Below are 16,405 nucleotides of genomic sequence, written 5' to 3' on the forward strand. Positions count from 1 at the left end.
TTCAGGGCACTGAAGAAGACATTTTGATAAAGAAAATGTTCTTATTTGTTGATTTTTGAGGGCACGGCATTTTGCACACAGTCTGGATTCACTGTGATGATCCCTGGATGCCCTACCCCATTTTTATTCCCCCCCACCTCCATTTTGATCAACCTTTTGTTTTGGGACTTGGTATATAAAACCTTATTAATTCCATGATATAGTACATCCTCATTGTCAATGTAATATCTGTGTACTGTAGTAAACAAAGAAACCCCAGCAGATAGACAAACCTCCCCTTTTGCAATGGATGCCCTCCATGGAATCCTGTTCCATGAGCATATTTTGGTTTTGCTCGTACAACAAAATGCACTACCTATTAGTAATGTAAACAACAATGGATGCATAGTTCAACATTGATTTTATTCAAAACGTTTTTGCAAAAATACAGCAATTACAGTTTCAAAATATATTTAGCACTGTGTCTGTCTGTCTTTTTAATAGCCCTCCATCAGAAAGTCAAAGAGAGGATTTCCGCTGCCTTGAGAAAAGAATCCTGCCTGAGAACTCAGGTAAGAATAGTCCCTAACATAAAAAAGCTCACAAAAAACAAACAAGTGTATTTAAAACCAGAGATAGGCATTCCGTCACAGACGGATGCCCATTTTGTGGATAGACGGACAGAGGACGAGAAATCTTTTTAAAAAGGAAAGACTAAGTAAGGACGGAAGTGGATTTTTGTCCGTCCCTCTATTCGTCCCTAACCGGGTCAAGTACCGGCTGACGTGTTGTGTTGGGTTCTTTTAAAAAGAAAGACTGGGCCACACAGCCCACCTGCACTTGGCCCACATCAATCAATGACGGCTCTTTAGTGGTCCACATCTGGTATCCACAATTAGGGCCACACAAGGCCTATGTTTCAGCCAAATTGTATAACCATAGCTGGCCCTACCCTTTACCAGACTAGTTCCTGATTACAGTCATTTAGTGGTCACAATCCTACTTTCGTCAAACTGACAGGTGTGTAGTCCGTGACATCATAACCACGCCTCTTTGTAATCCGGAAGTCCCGCCCTAACAACATCATTTTATGACATCACTTTCTGTCTACAGACCGGAAGTTCCACCCTAACCCCGCCCATGTTGCGTCATATCCGGTTCTGCCCCTCGTTGCATCACTTCTTGTCGGCCATCTTGCGTTGCCATGCGTCACCTCCTATCCACCATTTTGTCGTTGCGTCATATCCTATTCCACGCCCTTTTAACACGTTATTTACGGTTAGCAAATTGCCCAAATTTGGGCATTGATGACCTCGATGCTTCCGCTTTAGATGAGGTAACAAGGAACAAGTCCAGACTTGTCCGGGCATGTTCAGACTTGTTTTTAGGCCCTTCCTGTATGCCCAAATATGGGCATCGATGACTTCAACTCTTCCATTTTAGATGAGGTAATGAGGAACAAGTCCAGACATGCCCAGCCGGCCGCCATGTTTTAGGCCCACTTCCGGCATGCCCAAATATGGGCATCGATGATCTCAATGCTTCCGCTTTAGATGAGGTAACAAGGAACAAGTCCAGACATGTCCAGCCGGACGCCATCTTTTTCGGGCCTTGCTGTATGCCCAAATATGGGCATCGATGACCTCAACGCTTCCGCTTTAGATGAGATAATGAGGAACATGTCCGGGCATGTTCAGACATGTTTTTAGGCCCTTACTGTATGCCCAAATATGGACTTTCCGATGGGGTCACACTAACGCTTGTAACATGAACCTAATTGTATCGCTTCGGGTATATGTCCAGGCTTGTTCTGAAGAGTATGAGACCCTCCCCTCATTTGCAGAGCGCTACCACACATGGGACTAAACAGGGAACATGCATCTCTATTTATAAAGGTTGTGGATCAAACACTAAAATAAAGGATTTATTTGGAAAGAAGACAACACCCACCCACTGAATCATTGGAGTAATACCACGTCATCTACACATTTGACTATAAAACAGCAGAACTAGACCTGTACACCATTATGCATGCTTGGCTATCTGTTTTTTTCAATTGTTTGTTTTTAATTGACTGAGAATAGCGCTCCCTTTTTTTTTAAATCCAACTTGTTAGGGTGTCTTCCATACAATATTCAGGTTACTTTACAATTGAAGCCATCACATGTTGGAAAGTTTTAGCAGGATTCATAAAAAGCTTCTTTACTCTTTACTTTCTTCTTCCATGTTTCAGAGCAATGTAGCCCCCCACCCCTCCTTCGCTCGAGCTAGGATTCTGGCTCCTTAAAATATAGGCAGGCAGGCCTCACTCAGGTGTGTATGTGCGTGAATGTGTGTGAATTAGGGGTGTAACGGTACGTTAAATCACATTTCGGTTTGGTTTCTTGGAAACCTTGGTTTGGTATATTTTCGGTACAAAAAAACAGATTTTTTTTAATGTTTATTTTGAAAAGATGTATTTTTCGAAAAAAATAAATAAAAGCGAACCATTCGGGTGACCATTCCAAGAAATTTCACCAGAATAAAAAATACACTAACAATAAAGATCTTTTAATTTTGTAAATTATTAAGACACTGAAATCTTTAAACACTCAGCAGCAACAGCCTATGACACATCTAAGTATTCAAGTTAAAGACAAGTTTTCATTACAGTACACATACACTTTTTGTGATGAAAAAAAATACATACAATACCAGTTACAATTATTGCTAATTGGATTAAAACTCTTTTACAGTAACTTTAACGTCTTTATGAAATTATTTACACTTTTTAGGCATTGAAATCTTTGAATGTTCAACGGCATATTGTAACAAATTTGGTTATCTGTGTTGTGGTCGAATTTGTGTTTTGCTGAGTTGTGATGTTTCCGAGGTTCATGAATGCATCGTACGTCTAGCGAGAGAAGCAGCGGAGAACGAAGAACAGAGCTGTTGTACTTTGTTTTTGGCTAAAAATACTGCTTGCTCCCTCGTGTAAGAAACACTCAAAGTCGGATATTCGTTATGTTAGACGTGTTACCTGCAACATAGCCGCCAATCTCATATAGTAATGTTGGCACACAACTTTGGGATTTATACACGTACCTTTCCCCATCTGAGATTTTAACAGGAAAGCTAGAATGTTCCCAAACAAGAGACTGCAGTGTACGGGGGACCTTCGAGCGCTGGTTTGTTTGCGTATGCCATTATAATGCCATTTATCTATGCATTTATGATTTATCATGGCTTCTGGCGTCCTGGCTCCGCTTTAGTGCCGCCGTCCTCTCCCGTGTGCAACAGTCAATAGCGCCCGTGCGTAAACTCGCGCTAATAAGTGGACCGAACCGAACATGCCATATCAAAACGTATTAATACACCCACGTGTACCGTTACACCCCGAGTGTGAATGATAACAGTCTTTCAAAGATGTTCATTGTTCCCAAGTGGCTATACTCGCACATCCAGGTTGTTAATTATGAAGTTAGCCTTGAAACAATGTGGGCGTATAGACCAACTGATAAAAAAATAAATAATAAATGAAGGAGTCAAATACTCAGAGGTAACTATATGAACGAAGTTGGCACAGCAGGTCTTTCCAAAGAAGAAGAAGAATCTTGTTCGTGCCTCAACGCAAAGTTAAAAAAGACCTCCGGTGAACAGGCCACTGAAAAAAAAATGGACAGTAAGTACATATTTTTAAAATACTTCTATCCCTACCTGGATTCATAAATAACATTAATTTATGTCATCAATATTTTTTATTTTTTTGAAAAGCAGACGGGGGGGGGTCAAACCAGAGGAATGTAGATAAACGGTTGCTTACCTTTCTTTACAGACTTTGTGTATCAAAATGCATGTCCATTTAGGATGGGCGAGGGGCCACTAGTCGAGAAAAATAAACTCACTTTTTAAAAAATCTGAATGATTAATATGTATTCTGATCCTGTTTTTTCTCAGAACAGTAACAAGTTCCCAACATATTAGGTAAATGACAAACTGACTCTAATCACTAGTTTGTCTGTAAACAGCGTGCAACGTAACTTGGTGTGTTTTTTTTTTTTTTTTGCTTTCAAAAAGTCGTCCTTCTCTGTTGCGTGCCGAAGAAGAATGGCCTGGTGATTAGTTGCCTTCTGAACATCCAACCGTCAACAGCCATAATTGCAGATGTGTGAGGGAGAGTTTAAACCATTATTATGGAAACTACCTCATATTTAATCACCTACATAAGGTTTTTACAAATTGGTGAGCTCAATGTTTAAAACCTTTTTTTTTTTCATCATTAACATTTACTTGATGAATCCCATAATGCCCAAATATTGCATCAAACAAGTTTTTTTTTTTTCCAAATTGGTCAGACTCCACATTTCTAATCGGTACCTTTATCAACAACATTTACTTGATTTAAATATCTTATACATCTCAACAAATTCATAAAGTCAACCCCTGTTGGACTTGATATTCATAGCTCAAGCAGCTGGTTGGAGGAAGATTGGCGAGAGGATGGATAGCTCAGGGTGTCTCGGATTTTTGCATGTAACTTTACACCTTGTAGTTTATTTTCTTATCATTCCTGATCAGGTGCAGGCGAGGAGGTCATAAAAAAAGATACTCCAGTATGTGGAGGCCTACTCGAGTACTGATTCACTGGTGAGGAACTTGTCATTTCATGATGTCTGTACATGAATGTACAAATACGACAGAGCTTTAGGCTGAAACAAGAAACAGTATATTGTATAGGTTTTACCTCCTGCTTTGATAAATGAGTTTACATCAATCTCTCGCAATCATTTTTTAATATCAGGATTCTAAACAAACATTTGTGCTAGTAAAAGTAGTATCCACTGAATTAACAGGTCTATGTTTAAACACTGGGGATGTAAGAAAACATGAAGGTCAACAATAGCAGATGATAATGATCAAATACAGAGTCTATATAATTAGTCTACACATTAATTGTGTTAATAATAAAGATAGGGATTCATCAGGTAAATGTTAATGATAAAGACCAGATTTGAAACGTTGAGGCTGACCAATTTGTAAAAAATGTGTGGTATGTGATTAAATATGAGTTAGTCTACACAACAATTATATTAATAATGAAGACATGAAGGTCAACAATAGCAAGCAATGATCAAATACAGAGTCTATATAATTAGTCTACACATTTGCATTATTAATAAAGTTATGGATTAATCAAGTAAATGTTAACGACAAAGACCTGATTTTAAACGTTGGGACTGACCAATTTGTAAAAAAAATGTTATGTGATTAAATATTAGTCTACACATTAATTGCATTTTTAATGAAGATAGGCATTCATCAAGTAAATGTTAATGATAAAGTCCTGATTTTAAATGTTGAGTCTGACCAATTTGGAAAAATCTAAATGTAGGTGATTAAATATTTGGGCATTATGGTATTCATCATTTAAATGTTAATGACAAAAAAAAGTTTTTAAACATTGAAGCTGACCAATTTGTAAAAAAAAAACTTATGTAGGTGATTAGATATGAGTTCCATAATACTGGTTTAAATGGTTTAAACCCTCCCTCCCACATCTGCATTTATGGCTACTTGTTGGAGGGTCAGAAGGCACCTTGGGCTGTTTGGGTACGTTCTTCTAAAGGCCTAGATGGACCAAAAAGATGCTGGCCAACAGTGACAGAGGCTGGGGATGTAAGAAAACATGAAGGACCTGTGGCGTCTGGCCGGCTGTCGGCACGTCATGCTGGATGAATACACCGCAACGACAGACATTAAAGTGACAGTGCTGACCATTAAAGTCCCTCCTGCACGTAAATAAGATGCAATACCATTCCATACCATCGCCGGTGGTAGTCAGCATTTCTCATGGTTAGAAAAATACAACCGAATAGCTGTTGGCCGGGGTCGGATTATAAAAAACGTAAAGAATGCATTCAGCTATATTCTTCGCTCACGAACTCCCACGCGAGGTAAACCATCACGTTCTTGACACGGTATTGTGAAATACTTACATAGTCAACCCTTGCTCTTGTACTTGTAAGAAGATTAAGACACTTGGGTGATCTTAATATTGGCACTTATATAATAGGTTTGCATGTAAAAATGACATCAGTAGTGAGACTCTGTAGTGATTTAAGGTCTTTTTTGTGATTAGATTTACAACAAATTTCCCCGCCCCTTTTTGGGGCATGGCTTATGTTATGTTTTCGGTCTCAGCTGTCACGTCATGGGAGGGAGCCAAGCGTGGTAATATTGCTTTCTTTGTCAGTTCTGTTGTCTAAAAGATAAGATAAGATAAGAATGCCTTTATTGATCCCACAGTGGGGAAATTTTCATTGTTACAGCAGCAAAGATATAGGTCACACAGGGACGGCGGCATAATATAGCCATTAATGTATAACATTGAAGGCAAACATTCGGGATCAAACCTATGCAAATATAAGCAGTAACATGTGTACATACACATGTATATACACACCAACATACATCTACATAAAAAGTATGAGGAACACTCATTTTGGCCTGTACATAGTACAGACGAAAAATACTCTAAGTAAGTGACAGTGCTGCAGTGCTGTAGTGAAATGTAAGGAACAGCATCGGATGAAAATAAAACTAGACTAACAGTAGTGGGGAATGTTGAGTATTGCACGGTATTACAGTAGTGGGGAATATTGGGTATTGCACGATATGAGCTCAGGTGCAGGACTGCACAATTGCACTAATGTCCGCCAGTTTGTAGAGACTACACAATGTTCTTGTTAAAGAGTCTGACAGCAGCAGGCAAGAAGGAACGGCGGAATCTCTCCTTTACACAGCGAGGGTGTAACAGTCTGTCACTGAAGGTGCTGCGGAGTGCTGTTAGGGTGCCATGGAGGGGGTGGTCCGGGTTGCCCAGCATTGATGACAGCTTGGCCAACATCCTCCTGTCCCCCACCGAGTCCACAGAGTCCAGGGAGCAGCCCAGGACAGAGCCGGCCCTCCTGACCAGTTTGTCCAGCCGCTTCTTGTCCCGGGCCGAGACGCCGCCTGCCCAGGTGACCACTCCCTGGAAGATGACCGATGCAACCACTGAGTCATAAAAGTTCCTGAGGAGTGTCCCCTGAACCCCAAAAGACCTCAGTCTCCTGAGTAGGAAGAGTCTGCTCTGACGCTTCCTATATAGGGCGTCTGTGTTGTCGCTCCAGTCCACTTTATTGTTCAGATGAACACCCAGGTACTTGTAAGTTGAGACTCTCTCAACATCTGTTCCCCGGATATTCACTGGTGCAGGTGAGGAGTGCTGGCGCCTACCGAAATCCACCACCATTTCTTTGGGATTTCCCCGCATTGATCAGGAGGCGGTTCTGCTGGCACTAGTCCACAAAACCCTGAGTAAGTTCTCTGTACTGCCGATCATCTTCGCCTGTGATGAGGCCGACAATCGCAGAGTCGTCAGAGAACTTCTGCAGGTGACAGGTAGGGGTGTTGTAGTTGAAGTCCGAGGTGTAGAGGGTGAACAGGAAGGGAGCCAAGACAGTTCCCTGTGGGGCCCCCGTGCTGCAGAGGAGCACGTCAGACACACAGTCCTGTGTCCTCACATACTGTGGCCGGTTTGTGAGGTAGTCCTGGATCCATATGGTGAGGTGGTGGCCCACCCCCGCCCGCTCCAGCTTGTCTCCCAGTAGGGTGGGCTGGATGGTGTTGAAAGCACTGGAGAAATCAAAGAACATGATCCTCACAGTGCTCCCCGCCTTCTCCAGGTGGGAGAGTGAAGTGTGGAGGAGGTAGATGATGGCATCATCCACACTGATGCGAGGCTGATATGCGAACTGGAGTGGGTCCATTGAGGAGCTCACCAGGGGGCGCAGGTGGACAAGGACCAGTCTCTCCAGGGTCTTCATCAGGTGAGACGTCAGCGCCACTGGTCTGAAGCTGTTGAGCTCCTTCGGGTGGGGGGTCTTTGGCACCGGGACCAGGCAGGATGTTTTCCATAGCTGGGGGACCGCGCGTATGATTTGGAAGCCGTCTAATTCTACGACCGCGTTCGGCGTTAGCGCTGTTAGCCACTACTCAGTGAATAGCATCAGGCTAGCCTCCCGAAAGTCCCTCTCATGCTGGGTAAGCGCCGCTAGCTCGTCCATCTTGTTGGGGAGCGATCTAACATTCCCCATGATAACAGACGGGAGGACGGGATGGTATCGTCTCCTCCTTTCCCGGCGTTTAACCCAAGCACGAGATCCCCGTCTTTTCCTCCTCAGCTCACGGGGGATATCGGGTCTCGCCCCAGGGTTAGCACGGAGTGCTAACAGCTGATTCCGGCTGTAAACAATGGGGGCGCGGCTCCGAGCCAAGTCGCCGGACACGATCGCGCAAAAAATAGCAATCAAGCAGCAGCAAGAATACCGCAGTTTGGGTGTCCATTGCTACGCAAGTTACGACTATCAACTATATGAAAAAGGTATGAGGTAGAGTAATATTAAGGAACAAAAACACACAAAAAGGCTCACCGATGAGCCGCAGCTACTGTAGCGGGCTGCCACTCGCGTGGTGCCGGAACCGGAAACGGCGACCGATCGCCACCAAAATGCAAATACACATTGTTACTCTTGCCCACTTAAACCTGTGAAGGTATAAAAGTGTTCTGCACAATAGTTTGGATTTATTGACATAAAATGTGATCTCATTATGATCATCTCCACAAAATCAAAAATACCGTGGCGATTGCTCCTCCACTTTCACAAGCTGAAGCGGACAAGAGTATGAATGCGCACACAAACCCCGACTGGATATATTTCGGACATTTAGCGACGCTAAACTCGTGTCAGCTCTCGGGAGGCAGACGGCGGCTAGCAGCAGTAGCAGGCAGATTGGACCATCGATTGCTCCTCCACTTTCACAAGCTGAAGCGGACAAGAGCATGAATGCGCACACAAACCCCGACTGGTTATATTTCGGACATTTAGCGACGCTAAACTCGTGTCAGCTCTCGGGAGGCAGACGGCAGCTTGCAGCAGCAGGCAGATTGGAGCTTTACGCTCCCCTCTTCCATCCCCGGCTAAAGGTAGGATAAAAGGACGGCTAATAGCACCAACTAGCTTCAGGTCGTTAAAACAAAAGGTGTTAGCACAACAACATTAGCTCCTTACTCTGCGTCCAGCCTGCGTTGATCTTCATATCACGGTTGCCTCCCAAGCAGTCGCCAAGACACCGCTTGCAGCCGCCAGAGAGTGAAGTAAGCCCTCATCGAAAACGCGTCAATGTTCAGCAAACAAAAAGTTCCAGCGAGGCTGACTCCACAACCGAGTGTGGCCGCATTGGAACGTACCTTTTCGGCTGTTTACGTTCCAAATTGGACGGCGTGTTGTCGGTCGAAAAACTGGGGCCATTCCTCATCCAAATGAATGTGCACATCTCATTTCCACTTCAGTCTCTGTAAATATCCTGACTGGTGTTTAATGCCTCGCCCGTCCTAACCGTGATCAGCAAAGAAGCAGTGTTTTTTTAAGGAAAGCAGTGTGCGCTGGTCCCAGCCTAAATCTTTGTACCTCTGCTCACTTCCACATTTCCTCATCCTCATATAAATCAGCCACGGAGAGGTTAATCCTTTTGATATGTTGAGGTGGGCATTAGTAGAGATGTCTACATAAATTTTGTTGCCAATTGATCGCCGTTTTTGGACGTTATAAGCAATGAAAGTACAATGATTTCCAATGAAGAGTTTGGAATCGGTTACTCCCATGACTCCAGCCGAACAGGGATAGAACGCTAGGGGGCGCGGCCATTCTGCTAATTAACAAGGGGCATTATTCATGGAGTCACTTATTTCCTAATTTCTCCCAAATGTATTGATAAAATAGAAAATGACAACTCTTTTCATTCTCCTGATCAAAAAATATATAAAATGAACTTGTTAGTGAAAGCCATCCCGGCCCCACCGTCCCTTTAAGGCAGCGGAGGTATGCTCACTGTTTTTCCGCATTTGTCACTTCCCGTTGGTGCTCTGAACGCTGATGTCATGACTGTCGACGCGGATTCAACATGTGTAACCTCCCCCAAGACTCTTACAGACGGGTTACGACACTACGACGGTGGCCACTACACCAAACAGATGGCGCTTTCAGACGCCACGACGCTTCATGACTGCCGACGTCGGTTTGGTGTATCAGGGCCTTTAGGCGCAAAACAGCGGAAGGGACTTGTTTTAAAGCAAAAAAACAAAAAACACCAAGTTAAGTTGCACATTGTTTACAGATAAACTAGTGATTAGTGTCAGTTTGTAACTTACCTAATATGTTGGGAACTTGTTACATCTCAGTACTGTTCTGAGAAAAAAAAAAAAAAAATTTTAAAGTGAGTTTATTTTTCTAGACTAGTTGCCCTTCACCCATCCTAAATGGACACGCATTTTGATACACAAAGCCTCTAAAGAAGTAGCGTGCAAGCACCCATTATCTACATTCCTCTGGTTTACTCCCGCCCGTCTGCTCACACACATACACACCCACACGCACACACACCCTAAAGGGGCGGCTGGAGTAACCTGAGTGTACACATGTCCTCAAAAGCTTATTGCTAGCTGTGGTGTTAACCAGAGGTTGAGCTGCACTGTATTTGCTTGTTGAACTCCACATGGATTTAAATCATTCTCATTGAAGAACAAAGGTCAAACATTTACACATCATCTAGTTACACAATATGTGCTATGTGCAGATGATCTAATTTGGAGAACTTGGATGCTTATAAAAACATCATACCAAAGTATCATATAAAAAGGATAGAGATTAGATTAAATTTGTTATTCATTAAGACATAGTTACATCTGAAACAGATATATTGATTTCATAAATTATTAATATTCGTGAATGCATGGACAGCTAAAATCCTAAAACAAATGGATAATGACGACATAAATTAATGTTATTCATGAAGTAGGGATGTTCCGATCAGGTTTTATTGACTTAATTGTGCAAAAAAATCAAACAAATAACATGCCACCCAAACACTTCGCTTGGTTCAGAATATAAAGTAGAAAAAATAGTCACATGCAGGCTTCACTTGAATAAACTATTCAATGAGTCCCTAAATTGAAACGACTCAGGAACTTTATTGTCTTGTGCATAGACAAACTATCTTGTGCATTTGTCAACGAGAAAAAAGTCACTGTTAATCTTTTTGTTAATTATAAAATGATATAGTGGGTCCGTTGCCCACAAATGACCTACAATGCGTCTCCCTGTGGCAATAATGCCACTTGTACTTCGCTGTGTCCGCCGTGACTTAATTCAATGCAGTGAGCCTCGTAAACTCACCATAGTCTCCGAATTGCTTGTGCTTCAAATGTCGGATTAAGTTGGTTGTGTTGAAATTTTTTGCCATGCTTGCCCGCACGAGGTGCCTTTTCATGGCATATACAGTATTGCCCTTCTGGCGGCGCGTTTAAACAAATGTATTTCGCGTATTAAACAAATGTACTTTTTTGCCATTTCGTCTCGCGGCAGCCAATCAGTATTGGGCATATTACATCACACACAGCCAAACAGCGTCCTGTTCACTCGGCGGCTTTTTTTATTTTACAGTTTTTAGAGTGGCTCTGTTTGGCTGTGTGTGACACACCGCAGTGTACGGTGGACTTTTGAGCTCTGGCTCTGTTTGGCTGTGCGTGAGACGTAGTCACGTAGTATGCCCGAAGCTGATTGGCGCCGTGAGGTGCAATGGCAAAAAGTTGACTCGTTTTTTATACCACGTCCCACAGCTGCAAACGTATTATTTACATCGCGCCGCCCCGCATGCAACCGCGCCTGCCCGCGCGAGCTACATTGACTCCAATTGAAATGCGCCGCCAGAAAGGCTCCCTAACGCAGCCGCGCCTCCGCTGCGAGCAGAGGGGGAGGGACAGCGAGGGACGCAACGCGGCTATAGGCTGCGAAGCATGAGCTGCGGGTGATCGGATGTGATCGGCAATAAAAGGCTTTGATTGAATGTTCCAATCACGTAATTTTTCACGGAAATCAGCCGATCATGATCGGTGCCCGATCGATCAGAGCATCCCTATCATGAAGACCTGGTGATCTAAAACTCTAAAACGTATCGATGACAAACGATGCATGCATGAACAGTTCAATCTAGAGAAACGTGTATTGATGACATTCATGACTGTTATTCATGAAGGTAAAAAATAAAATAATCTGTAACCGGATACATTTTTAAAGTGTATGTTTCGTCTCTGGATTCTGATTTTATTTTGTGCAGCAAAATATTGAGTAAACGATACACAGCATTTTATTCAGCGTTCAAAGAATCATTTTTTTTTTTTTAATTTATGTAAATAAACAAGGATGAACAGTGTGTTAAGAAAACAAACATTTGTGCATGTCATTACCAATGTATCGTCAATAAAAATAACCCTTCAAGTAGGGCGGCTCGATTAAGCGATTTGGAACCGTAACCGAATTTTCTGGATAAAACGATGTTAAAAATGTTCTAATCGGCACAATCGATTTTGTTATTTTTGGTGTATCAAAGCCACCGTAGTCTCCTCTGCATTTCCGCTTCCTCCCATGAGCGTGCAGTCCGAAACGACGACAACATACATGGCTACCGGCGATTCTATTTGCTCAGGCAAGTGAGCGTTTATCGGCAAAAATAGATATGTAGTGTAGTGTGTGCCCCGCATGTACAATACAACCTGTGAGCAAGTAACTCAACGTCTGAAAGGCGTCCCTTTTTTTTCTCCTCTACAATGGACCTCTGGTCCAGCCGGACTATGCATCCGTACTTAAGATTGACAGTGCATTGTATTATTGATTGACAGTTTTGCACTAATTGATTTATGTTTAAGTAAGACCAAGGTGAAAGGTGAAAGGCTAGTCACTAGCTGGTTGGCAAAATGACTTGCTGACAGACTGTTTGGTTTACAGACTTGACTGTCTACCTTCTCTCATGTTATTGGGTTAAAACCTGCACTAACTCTCGCTCGCCGCCAGGGGGCACCACACCCGTTTGGGTTGATTCTTTGGACAAAACGGACGAAAAAGTCCTCGTAATTCAGTCTTAATATATGAAGGTGCTACATTAACGATTTGTAAGTCCGGTTCACCAGATCAGTGATTGAAACTTTGACTCAAACACACACAATTCACACTAGGTTTCTGTAAATGACAATGATTTATTTTCTACAGCTATGGAAATCTAAATGACACACTACAATGGTCAGTAGCAGGAATAGAAACACAATAAAGAAATCCTATACTAAGATAAGTCTAAATAAATGAAGGAAACGAATATCGAAGGTTTGTGACGAAAGGGGGCATTGGGGACTGGATGATATGAGTGTGCGTGTATGTGTTGTGCTTGTGTGTTTACGTGCGTGCGTGCGTTAAGCTAGCGTACCCGTAGCAGACATATGCCAAGCTCTACTTGATTCCCAAAATCAATTATGCACCAATCGTATGGTAAGGGATTGCAAGCTGCACTTACGGGTTTTGGTTGGGTTCGGTGGCCGGGAGAAAGGGAGGAGACGTTGCCGTGGAGAGTGACGTCACAGGGGAGCCAGAAGAAGAAGTAGAAAAGTCGAGTCCAAAAATGAAAAGCGAAAAGCAAATTTCAACCAAGGAAAATTGGTCGCAACGGCCACGGGGTTCTGCGGCTCAGCACGCGGTATAGTTCAGACCAGGTGGGGCTACCCCTTTCAGGCGGCCAGACACTGGTCGTGCGGGAACGTCGGCTTTTTGCCGGACACACGCTGTGATCCTCGTTGAGGGAGGGTTGCGCACCTTGTTGGGGTGCGGCCGCGCTGTGCTGGCTAGCTGGTGAGGCTAGAACCGTGGTGACCACACACCTCCAGGTCACCACGTGTGCCGTGGTTGTTAGGCGGGCGACTCAAAGTAACAAAAAAAAAAGAGCAATGACTCTGACCCGGGACGGATCAGAGGGTGGCTGTTGATAAAGAGTTAAAGCCACTCTAAAGAAAAAGTGTAGGAAGTTCACGAGATGTTCTCAAGAATGGGAGTTTGGAAGCGTTTGCCAGAGTCTTGAGAAGAGTTCTTTCAGGCAAGAGAGAGCCTTGTTTCTTCCAGGTGAGAGAGAAAGAAAGGAATTATTCACGGCCCTTTTATAGGGGTACGTGCGCATGTTAATGAGAGTGGGCTTCCATGGGCTTTCCATGTCCGGGCCACGTTGAGCACTTTTTCCCAAATTTGTGAAATAAAGATTTTTAGAGCTTGGCACACGTGAGCAGAAAAGTTAAAATACCTGTTGTTGTGTTTTTTCTTTTGCCACTGAGCAACCGGTCGGTCACATTCATATAAGGGTGATTGAACACAGAATACAGTTGCTGTGGGTTTTTCTTTGCACAAGTGGTCAGAACTCGAACACAACTACATCTGCAAAATAATTCAAACATCATGCATTGGGTGTTGTTTTCATTTCATGTCCTGTAGAGGAAGGTCAACACGAACGCATTGGACGCAAATTAAAATATCACTTCAATTAGTTTTCAGTGGACGACGTGGTTCAGTTCATCTTCACACTCGCCACTAGGGGTGGCACGTGCTCTACCAATGTGCAGTTTGGTTGTTGAGATGCGTATTCCAGGTGGGTGGTGACGCTAGGGGCAGCGCGTCCTGGGGGTAAGATGTCTCGGCTAGCTTTGCCAGAGACGGACTAATTGAATGACACAGGGGGTCTAGTGTCCTGATGCTGGTCCTGGCTCCAGTTACGGCCCCCCTGTTGAGCTCGCATGTCCATGCCATTTTGGGGGGGGTTGGAAAGACTAGGCGTTGGTCCTTCTCTGTCTCTCCAAAGGCTGGGTGCGGGCACCTGGATGTGTATTCCAGGTCTGGCGGGGGAGGCTTGGCGGTCAAGCCCATGTGCTCCTCCGACCTGACATCCATTTTTGTTACATATGTGCACTTTCTTCTTTCATTATTGGTTTAATTAAAAACAGATCTGAAATCTATTGTGTAAGTAAAATGCTGTTAATCCCAATGCATTTTTCTGTGCGTATTAAGTTAAATTGACTGGCATTTTGAATTCAAAGAAAGAAAAATTAAGTTTAAATAAAAGACATTCAAATATACTTCATTTTTCATTATTTGTTATTTTACAAAGAAATCATAATCGTAAAATCGGGTTTGAGATAAAATAATCGGGATTTTCTTATTAGGCAAAATCGAACAGCCCTACCTTGAAGATTCTTAAAATAATTGTGATATTATGGGCTGAAATATGTGCCACCAGAAATTGAATCTGAGAAACAAAAAGGCGAATGTTGAAGTCAAAGCACCTGTGGCTAAAACAGCATCGAGGGGGATCGCATTTGACGTTGGTCCTTGTTTAATAACAGCAAAAGATCCTGGGAAGAAGACAAGTCTGCTTCGCGTGAAGGCATAAACTGGTTTGTGACTGAACCGGGATGCCAGGGGAAGTAGATGAGGATGGTATGGAATTTAATAAAGGGGTGTTGGGTTGCGGAAGGAGAGAGTATTGAACGGGTACAGAATCGGGGTGAAGGGAATACAGGAAGTCACAATGCTAAAAAAGCCTGGAAGGAAATAGTTCGGTTGAGGATAGGGAAGTGGTGAGAATGAAGATGGGTAGGAGCATGTTAATACTTAAGTTTAGGAAGGAAGACGAGAAATTAGGCTTGGTTCACACCTCAGCCAATTGCTCCCCTTATTAATGATTGCAATTCCCCTTATTAAGCGATAATAAACCTTACAGACACAACGTGGCACCTATTAACTCAGAGCAAGACAGAATACGTAGAATAAGAACAAAGATAATTTGTGTAAACAAGTTTATTTATTTATTTCCCAAATAACGTTGTCGTCTGCTACCAGTGCCCGGGACGATCCGGATTAGAGCCGAAATGGGCAAGACGAGATCGGTCTAAGAAAAAACAACTTTTTTTTTAATTCCCGTACAAAAATTGTTATACGGCGTACACAAATTGAAATGATCAAAAAACGTATAAAATACGGAGAAAACGTACAAGTTGACAGGTATGCGACCCAGATGTGACCCAGATCAGATTTTTTTGCCCATATGCGACCTGTATCTGATCTTTTTATGACAGTCCGAACAGCTCAATTCCGATTTTTTCAAATGCGACCTGGGTCGCTTTCATATGTGGTCCTAAATCGGATACGTATCCGATCTTTTCCAATGTGTTCGCGTCCTGAACGGCCAGGCCAGGCATATATCAGATATTGATGTCATTCGGAGCCCAAAGTATGCTCTGCGCAGGCAGAGGGAAACTGATGGCAGCAGGGGATCGAATCTACGAAGTTGTTTTGAGTAACACTATTGACTTTATATTTTACTTAATTTTAATCCACCTTAAAACATGAAGCATAACATGGACATTTATGGCGATCGTAGTAATTCAGCCACGGCTCAGATAGATTCATTTTTTACGCACGGTTAAGACGTGACATCGTTGTTAGTGATGTCTCCATGAAATGAGATATTAAAGCCTCGC

General features: G+C 43.0%; 1 protein-coding gene and 1 long non-coding RNA gene across 3 annotated transcripts in view; one reads left to right on the forward strand and one right to left on the reverse strand.

Moving 5' to 3' along the window:
• The window catches only part of wdr17 (WD repeat domain 17), a 245,828-nt gene that overhangs the window by 223,862 nt on the left and 5,561 nt on the right, over positions 1–16,405 (forward strand). For both annotated transcript variants that reach the window (XM_086033934.1, XM_086033935.1), the window contains one exon: positions 484–551. In XM_086033934.1, coding sequence (XP_085890060.1) covers positions 484–551 — 68 coding nt within the window. The remainder of the gene's footprint in view (positions 1–483; positions 552–16,405) is intronic.
• LOC147145434 (uncharacterized) overlaps positions 1–16,405 on the reverse strand; it is a 31,752-nt gene that overhangs the window by 5,318 nt on the left and 10,029 nt on the right. The gene's annotated exons all lie outside the window — the stretch shown is intronic.

Source organism: Filicampus tigris, chromosome 6 (genome assembly GCF_054856515.1).
Source record: "Filicampus tigris isolate MCC_2025a chromosome 6, RoL_Ftig_1.0, whole genome shotgun sequence".
Classification (NCBI taxonomy): domain Eukaryota; kingdom Metazoa; phylum Chordata; class Actinopteri; order Syngnathiformes; family Syngnathidae; genus Filicampus; species Filicampus tigris.